The 8552-nt window shown below is 47.0% G+C and overlaps 2 protein-coding genes across 5 annotated transcripts; both read right to left on the bottom strand.

The window, feature by feature from the left end:
* Nucleotides 1-1576: 1576 nt before the first annotated feature.
* tysnd1 (trypsin like peroxisomal matrix peptidase 1) lies at nt 1577-4085 on the bottom strand. The gene is made up of 4 exons (XM_076160251.1): nt 2705-4085; nt 2468-2598; nt 2186-2371; nt 1577-2056 (listed from the first exon to the last, which is right to left on the bottom strand). Exons 1-4 carry the CDS (start codon nt 3706-3708, stop codon nt 1854-1856), a joined length of 1524 nt encoding a protein of 507 aa, XP_076016366.1. The 5' UTR covers nt 3709-4085; the 3' UTR covers nt 1577-1853.
* Nucleotides 4086-4332: 247 nt separating this feature from the next.
* On the bottom strand, nt 4333-7297 carry sar1ab (secretion associated, Ras related GTPase 1Ab). 4 transcript variants are annotated; one of them, XM_076160480.1, is made up of 7 exons: nt 7206-7297; nt 6213-6275; nt 5987-6106; nt 5836-5901; nt 5658-5761; nt 5434-5565; nt 4333-5181 (listed from the first exon to the last, which is right to left on the bottom strand). In XM_076160480.1, the coding sequence occupies exons 2-7, from the start codon at nt 6268-6270 to the stop codon at nt 5065-5067; spliced, it is 597 nt and encodes a 198-aa protein (XP_076016595.1). In that variant the 5' UTR covers nt 6271-6275; nt 7206-7297; the 3' UTR covers nt 4333-5064. The 4 variants fall into 4 exon arrangements, with proteins under 4 accessions (XP_076016595.1, XP_076016596.1, XP_076016598.1 ...); XM_076160481.1 differs by having other exon boundaries at nt 7233-7289; XM_076160483.1 differs by having other exon boundaries at nt 6213-6272; nt 7233-7256.
* Nucleotides 7298-8552: the final 1255 nt, after the last annotated feature.

Raw genomic sequence — 8552 nt, 5'->3', positions numbered from 1 at the left:
TCTCTAGCTTGTATATAACGTGTGTATCAGACATATTAGTCCCGTTAGCGACGCCTTGGAGGACCAGCAGGTGGCACTGCTCGGCTGACAAATATACATCGTATCATCATAATGTGAATCGATTATTGTGTTTAATAAAAACTGATCTATGTGGCGCACCAGGCCACCGTACACACGAGTCTGGGCTCTCCTCATTTCACCACCGACAAGCACGGGGATCACAGGAGCTTCATGCTGGGTTCTATCTGTGGTTTTGGTCTTTTACACTGAACGTCTTAACAGGAAGTGAATTAACAGCCTGTTGCTTTCACTGATTGTTTTGAGAAATTATCCAAAATGTTGAGCGATGTCGTCTCACTGCGTTATGGAAAGCATCCGGATCACCGCTCAGGTTTTCTGTTCATTATTTATCAGCGTAATCCTTCAAACAAACAGGGAATCCAGCCAACACAAATGTAAACAGAAGCTCCTTCGGTAACAAACAGAATCTGTGTGGGTGTTGTCATAGTCTGTTTTCACTAAGTGTGCACATCAGTGGCACAGCAGACGTTTCCAAACTGACTTCTCATCAAAATATCGCCTGTACAACTCCTTATGTAACTGAATGTTGACTTAGTTAAAGCAACTTTTGAACATTCAATAAGAGGCGTTGATGTTGCAGAGGGAAACCTGTCGGATGAATCAATGTTAAGTGTTTAGTGTCTGAGTGAAGGCGTTACCTCACTCTGCGGCGCGGCTCCTAGCAGCAGAAATGAGATACAGACCTGCTGTGAGTGCACATCAGCACTTCTAAACAGCACAATACCTTTTAGAAACAGCCCTGCGCTCGGCCTCCTGGGGGCAGCGGTCCGGCCCCTCTGCTCAGTGTGGGAACAGCAGCAGCAGCAGAGAGGATCTTTGTCATCGTGCTGCACATTCGTTCCCAAAGGCTCTCAGGCCACAGAAGCAAGTGTGAGCATTGTGTGTTTACAAAAGCCTCTGAAATGTCACTCCTCCGTTTCAGGTTTCTGTGATGCTGGTGATGTGCCAGTGGGTGAAACCTTAAATGTGTTGGCTGCGAGTGGCCCTGTCTGTCTGGCTGTCTGTCTGGCTGGCAGGTTTATAGCGATCCACTCGGCTGAGCAGTGAGAGGCAATAACAGATGTCTGAAAACCTGATACTGACAGCGTCTCCTCCGGCTACCCAGAGGGACCAATCAGCTTGGGCAACCTGTCAGCCCATTACACCCAATATATTCATCCTGTGTGGTGGAAACAGCCCCGTATGTAACATTACCAGGGAGTCAATCCTGACACGTGATTCCCTCTTGGCTCTGCTGCTGTAACTGTAAAAGGATTCTCTCACATGGAGTCAGAGCTGTGAGCTGTGAGGAGGACAGACGCCTGGATCAGTTTATGTAAGGCTGCGTGAGTTTACAGTGTGAGGAATGTGGGTAAATAATTCATCTGGCTCAAATTGGCCTTCTGAATCTGTTTATTTTCCTGCCACGCTCTCGTTGGCATTCACTCAATCTGAACAGCAGGAACAGTTGTAGACATTTAATCACATTATCAGTCAGAGTGCAATCAAATATCACTGTAGTCGTCAGTAATTTAATATTATTTAGTGAATAACTCAGGGCGAGATTATCAATATTAGAAATGAACGAGTAATCAGTGAGCTTCAGCCTCTTTGTTCTTAAACTCCATCATTTATCACGTTTGACTATAAATCTTTTTTTTGGGATTTTCAGGTCATTTACATTCAACATCACATTGAAGGCAACAATGTCAGTGTCCTAGTTTGAACGTAAATGGCCTAAAAATCATGAAACCTTTGTCAAATTGACTCGTTTCCCCTCAGTAGCTCCTCGGTCACAGTTTGCTCCGAGCTCCTTGTAGCCTCCAAACCCGTCTGACTCCTTCCTCCGTGGTGTCAAGCGCCTTGAACACCTCTGGGTCTTGTGTCTGGTTAAAGTGCTGCAGCAGTCCCTGGAACACGGTTGCCGGGATGCTGAAGTTTAAATGAGGGTACGTCACTTTGGCCGCAAAGTCCCTGGTGTTGCTGGACACCACGCCTGAAATAAAACATAAATAAATAATCAAATAAAAAGAGTCTGAGATCTCAGCTTCAGCAGTGCAGAGTGAGGAGACTTCTCCGTGATCCTAACGCGCCCCCTACTGGTCACACTTCCGCTATGTCTTACCCAGCAGCTCCCCTGTCTGTCTCCGCACTACAGCGCCCCCGCTGGTCCCCGCTTGTACTGCACATGTAGTCTGAAGCATGACGGGGTTTGAGTCCCAGCTGATGGCTTTGGACAGGACACCACCGGTCAGGGACGGACCGCAGTTGCGACCCAGACCACCGTAACCCACCACCGTCACGTCCTCACCTGTGGGAAGACAGACAGTTGGACATCAGGAGACGTAGACAGGAAACGTGTTTAAAGTGTTTATACCAGTGACCCTGATAAAGACAGGAACCAAACCTGGATGAAAGCTCTGTGCCATCTGCGGGACCCGAACCTCAGGGGCGGAGTCTCTGAGCCGCACCAGGGCCAGGTCGTACGGTGAGGAGCGCTTGGTGGAGAACAGCACATCGCCCACAACATCATGGAACCTGCAGGCGGAAGTCAAACACCCCGGTGAGAAGGGGGAAACAACGACCCGGACCTACAGAGACGAGGTGAGCTGCTGTTACTATGGAGACGTGAGTGTGGCGTCACCTGTCTATGTGATGGAACTTCAGCGTGACTGGCGACTTCCCGTTGACAACATGTCTGCACGTCAGAGTCAACCGAGGGGCGACGAGAACCCCCGAGCCCCAGACCGACCCGCTGTCCACCAGGCACACGGTGAGGTTCGACTCACTCGGCCCCCCGGAGCACCGGAGCCCCGTCTGCGCTGCGAGGAGCCGCAGGTCTCGCAGGGGGTCTCGGGGGTCTCCCACGCAGAGGAGGACGCTCCTGAGGATGGCCTGGACGGAGCAGACTAACGTGAGGCCGATCCACTCGCTGGCCTTCCACCCGAACGGGGACACGATCACCCCGACCAGGCTCAGGTGGCCCCCCGTGGCCGCAAACAAACCCCCGCCCTCCGTGCCCGGCAGGCAGCGGGCGTCTGTGAGGATGACGGCGTTGTCCTCCCCGGCCAGGTTGCTGACGATGCCCCTGCTGAGGGTGCCGAGGAAGAGGTCCGGGCAGAGGGAGCCGAAGGGGGACCCGCAGGCCACCACCGGGCAGCCTTTACGGAGCGAGGAGCTGCTCCTCCAGGACAGGAGCTCCGAGTCCGGCCCGGAGCTGCGGTCCTCCAGCTCCCCACCGACTCTGAGCACCGCGAACCAGCTGAGGACCTGAGCATCCCTCGTCTCGTCTTCGTTACCATGGAAACTCCACTGATCCGCCTCCCGAAACACTTCCCGGAGAGTCTTGTGGAACTCCAGGCAGCGGACCAGCATGAGGAGCTCAGCTGGAGCTCCGACCGGCGCCGCGCCCCGCAGGAAGACGCGGATGTCGGTTTGTGAGCTGAAACGCGGCGCCGCCAGGAAGCTACGGGGCCCGGACAGGAGCTCTGAGTCCGCGAGGAACCGGGAGAACGGGAGCCCAGTGCACACCACGGTCCCGGTCTGCGGGTGGAGCAGGACGCCGCTGCAGCTCACGGGTCTTTGCCCTGAACCTGACTCGGACACCGAGACGACGCAGCAGCGCCGCTCCGCCGCGTCCAGCTCCATGCCGGTGAACTTTGCACCAGTAGCGCTAACGGGAGAAACCGAGGAATAAAGTGCATTAATAACAGCTTCAGATGTGCGGCGAGCTCAGAAGACTTAAATCGAACCGGGCCAGAAACAACAACAACAACAACAACGTGACTAAAAAGGCTCCATTATTTACATTTGACAAGTAAGTGAGTTCACTTTGTTGTAGGTTCCGGGTTGTCTCTGATTGGGCCAGTAGAGGAGAGGAACGCCCCCTGATTAATGTGATTGGCCAAAGTGCAGACGGGCGTAAGTCTGAGCCAATTACAAACAAGTAAGCTAAAATTAGTTGTTTGTTTTGTCACTTGGGGTCTCCCGGTGGAGATACTGTACGGAGTTACTGTCGTCAAAATGTGTAATAAAAATGTAAATAGCCAAACTTCTGTGAAAATAATTATCAGATTACTTCAGGAGAGGATTTTAAGCTCCTGAAAACGTATTTAACTTTTTTATTTACTTTGACTATTTTTGTTCTCTTGAGCTTTTTCGCTCGTAAATGTCTGTGTTTATTATCCAACATTGTGTTTCAAGATGGTTTTGTGATGTAAGCTTGTATTTTAATTTTCTCAGTGAAAGAAAGGAGCACACAGATTTAAATGATTATCCGACGCATTTATTTTGCTCAAACTGCAAACATTTGTAATTTCACATTTCAAAATGTTGTAACAGGCATGCTACACTGAGGTTGATACACAGATAACAGCTTATTTACAGTGATATTGTACTAACAGGCCTCTGCGTATTCTCTAACTCTATGACCCGATCATCACAAAGTACTCAAGGGAGACACAAAATAAAATTCACATCAAAATGTCAGTGCACTTGTGGTCACATAAAAAAAGGTGAAAATGAAGGAGGTAGGCTATGATGTTGATAACACTGCTGACTGTGAACGTGGCATCAAATTAAGATTGGGATGTTACGTTAAGTAAACAAATCAATATTTTATCTGCAGGCCAATACATTTCTGCACAGAATGTTAACCAAACTGACCTACAAATGAACCCCGGGTCAGAAAGTGGTTCACAGTGACGACACCTTCTATATGAACTTCAACCAACACCATACAGGTTTAGAGTATGAAGGATAACATCACACAAAGTACAATATGATTAATATGACCTATTAATTTCATTCTGGATATTAATACAGTGTAATCTCTAAAAGTTTGACCTGAATTAAGTTTCTGGTAGGACAGGAAAAGCCCTTAAATACACCTTCATACACTTAAATAAAAGGCCTCTCCAGCAGGTAGCTTTGTGTGGAACATGTTCTTATGTGCAAAGACGGGAGGTTCAATCAGACAAATACTGTAAGAAAATCCACACTCCTTCAGTCGATGTACTGGGCGAGCCAGCGGAAGGCCTCGCCGTAGCCCTGCCTCTTCAGCACGCTGCACATGAACACCTCCATCGGCCTCACGTTCACCCCCTTAAGCGACACGTTACCCTGACAACAAACAACACGTTCATAAAAACGAGCAGAGAGAACAACAACACATCCACATTGTTGCTGTATAATGAATCCTTTAAAGCTGTAATCTGCAACTTCCTGCCGTTTTTAAAGCACATGTTGACTTTTCATGTTGGAATGTACAAAGCGTCCCAATCTGATCCCAGGTACAAAGCTTTGTTACCTTTCTCTTGTTCCATAATGGTGGTATTTAACTCTATATATCCCTGAATGTTGTATGTTTGTTACCTTTCCGGTGGTGTGTCCCTGGAGACCAAAGATCCCTCTGAGTGCGTCTTCGCTGGCGGCTTCTGGACGATCTATCTTATTTCCCAGGATGAGAACCGGTATGTTGGAGATGGTATCGTCTGTCAGCAGGGCCTACACACAGAAAACAACTAATATACACCAAGAGAACGTTTCGATTGATCCTAAATGTAGACTTCCAAGTGAAATGAGTGCAACTAACATACATATAGTTCATCTTTAGCCTCAGCAAGTCGCTCGTGATCGGCACAGTCCACCATGTACACGATCCCGTTTATAGCTGGGAGGTAGTTCTTCCAGATCCTTCGTGCTGTGAGACAGACAGATCAGCATTCAGACAACAGCAAAGGTAAACAAATCCTAAAAACACAAAATGATTCTTACCTTGTGTGTGGCCACCGAGGTCAAAGGTCGTAAAGGTCATACCGCCAATACTCAGCTCCTCAGACGCTGAGAAATGAGGAAGCATGTGTGAGTTTAGAAAGTGTGTGTGTGGGTATGTGTGTAGAGTGCGGCGGGCTCAGTGAGTCCGTACTGGGATGTAGCGTGGGGACGTGCTGGGCCAGCCTGTCGTCCCTCAGCATGTGCAGCAGCGTCGTCTTCCCTGCATTGTCCAGTCCCAAGAACACCAGCTTGCCGCTTTTCCTATACAGGCCTGAAGGAAGCGACCAAACACACAGATGTAGAAACGGTTGTATTATTGCGTAATATAGGATACATCCTACTACATATTGTGAGTGGAGCTGATTTAAATACTCAACCAAGAAGCTGCAGGACGCTGCTGAAGCTCCTGTAGAGCCAGTTGAAGATAAAAGACATCTCTGCTGTTAGGGGGAGGAAGAACAGGACATCATAGGTTAAGAAACAATCCTAATAACGGACTATTCAAGTAAAACATGAACGTTAACGTCACTTCTTGAATAATAACTTTGTATTTATTCTTATATTTGAGCCAGAAGTATAAATGTGTTTCATGTACTGCAGAACTAAAGCTCATTGTTTTGTTTTGTTTCCCTCCTTCAGTCTGGATTATGTAGCTGGTATGTGTAAGATTTGTGTAATCGCACAAAGCCACAATGCATGATGGGAAAGTGAGCAGCAAACAGCCTTCACATGTATGAAGATGAGGGAGACTCAGCCTGCAGACGCCGGCCTTCCTCAGACTATTTTTATGACAAGTTGTGGCTTTGACATTTGATCGCACCAGTTACACACACACACACACACACACACACACACACACACACACACACACACACACACACACACACACACACACACACACACCTGTCACTCCCTGTGGAACTTGATGAACTAGAGAGGCGTTCACTGACTCCTACCCCGGGAAATTACCCAATTGTCGTTGTTTTATGCCACAAACATTGAAGTAGAAACACAGATAAACACCAAAACAACACACACTAGTAACAACAGTATTCTTTTGTATAAATATGTATAGAATGTCGTTCCTCCTGTCAGCAGGCTTCAAAACAACATTCAAATCAAACTCTCAGTGAAATAATAACGTATATTCTCCACATTACGGATCTGTTCCGTCCAGCAGCGGGACTTCTCGAGTTTACGCATTTTACGTAACAGCGCTCATATTCGCTGTGATTACGGTAAACAATGATACATTTAGTCCGTGACACGCACTGACGTGATGACTTTTATATAAAATCCCGACAAGTACACAACAAGTCATACAACTTTGTCCCGGAAAATAAACTTTCTGCGCATTTTCATCTCTTTACCTCGATGCGCCGAGTTTACGAACTCACCGTCCGCAGCTTTTGGTCCAAGTCCGAGCCGCAGTTTGACACTTCACAGGAAATACGTCACTATTTTGATTTTGTACCAGGAGGGGCGCAACTGTTTATTTGTTTATACATTTATTTATCATTAGCTCATCTAAATAAGAACGTTTAGCTTTGTGTGCCTTTAAATTCGATTTGTTTATCTCACGGTCCGTCCTCTTGTTCCTCTGTGCCCTGTTGTGTCTCATGCTGCTCGGCAGGGTGAATGCGGAGCAGTGCGCTTGTTCTCGCTCGTTCCTGCCCGGAGGAGAGCGGAGGAGCGTTTGATTGTGGAATATGTGTAAAGAAAACCTTCATAGTTTTATTTTGAAAATGCTTAATTAACCTGTGATGAGGATGTACACGGAGGAAGTATGGAAGGAGGACAAGGACAGACTGGGAGTCGGGGGAAATTTCTCATGTCAGCTTCATGTTTTGTGTTGCCTTAGAAATATTTACTTATCGACTGTGGCGGATGTCAGACTAATAGAGTGCTGTCAATGATGTCATCTAATCAGCTGTGACTCTGTATGACATCATGATTATGAGTGTCTGATGTCATTGACCAGCTGTGACATCATATGAGATGTCTGAAGTCAGGCAGATCACATCAGGTAACAGCTGAGGCTCACACACAATCTCTCTCACATCGTGACACAAACACACACACTCGTCCTCTCTGGCTGCAGGAGTACTTAAGGTGAGTACTGCAGTGTTCATACTCCTAAGACTCTTTTTCATGTGATGTGATTTTAGCCTTAATATTGTAAGAGAACACATCAACAACAAGGACTTTACTTTCATATTCAGATCTTGACATTTAACGTTTATAGTTGAAGTCACAGATTAAGATATTTGGGTTTATATATTGTTTATATGCTGAAGTTGTTGTGGAGTAAAATAAGTACAGTATGACAGAGTTGAGAAGCATTATGTCACTATTTAGATTTTGTACCGCGCTAGGCACAAATGTTTGTTGATAAATGTTTTGATTGGCGGTTATGAAAGTATTGGAGCGCGTCATTCTCTTACCTGAAGTCCTGCACCGCCTCTCCGAACGTATCGAAGCTCATTGTGGTAGAGACGAGGCCTAAACTGCTCCTCAGCCCAAACCCAGATCAGGTACGGCTGTGGCCACTAGAGGGCAGCAGCGTTACAGATGTGCAGTTCAAAGCGGATCCGTTTTCTTCTGACAATGTACGTCTCGGATAAAGTCTCAAATATATTACATTTGTGGATTTAATTTGAAGATAATTACAGAACTTTCCCAGATGATTTAAATTCTGTTTAGATATTTCGTTAGTC

Source organism: Genypterus blacodes, unplaced genomic scaffold (assembly GCF_046128005.1).
Source record: "Genypterus blacodes isolate CSIRO-AG114 ecotype Tasmania unplaced genomic scaffold, CSIRO-AGI_Gbla_v1 ptg000105l_1, whole genome shotgun sequence".
Classification (NCBI taxonomy): Eukaryota; Metazoa; Chordata; class Actinopteri; order Ophidiiformes; family Ophidiidae; genus Genypterus; species Genypterus blacodes.
This window is presented reverse-complemented; position numbering and strand designations above follow the sequence as displayed.

What these genes read in the sequence shown, in the direction of transcription:
- sar1ab (XM_076160480.1), bottom strand. Translation starts at nt 6,270, where the DNA reads ATGTCTTTTATCTTCAACTGGCTCTACAGGAGCTTCAGCAGCGTCCTG. An exon ending in CAGCGTCCTGCAGCTTCTTG is followed by an intron (nt 6,107 to 6,212) that starts GTTGAGTATTTA and finishes CGCTTCCTTCAG; the next exon opens with GCCTGTATAGGAAAAGCGGC. An exon ending in AGGGACACACCACCGGAAAG is followed by an intron (nt 5,182 to 5,433) that starts GTAACAAACATA and finishes GTTTGTTGTCAG; the next exon opens with GGTAACGTGTCGCTTAAGGG.
- tysnd1 (XM_076160251.1), bottom strand. Translation starts at nt 3,708, where the DNA reads ATGGAGCTGGACGCGGCGGAGCGGCGCTGCTGCGTCGTCTCGGTGTCC. An exon ending in AAGTTCCATCACATAGACAG is followed by an intron (nt 2,599 to 2,704) that starts GTGACGCCACAC and finishes TTCCGCCTGCAG; the next exon opens with GTTCCATGATGTTGTGGGCG. An exon ending in GGCACAGAGCTTTCATCCAG is followed by an intron (nt 2,372 to 2,467) that starts GTTTGGTTCCTG and finishes GTCTTCCCACAG; the next exon opens with GTGAGGACGTGACGGTGGTG.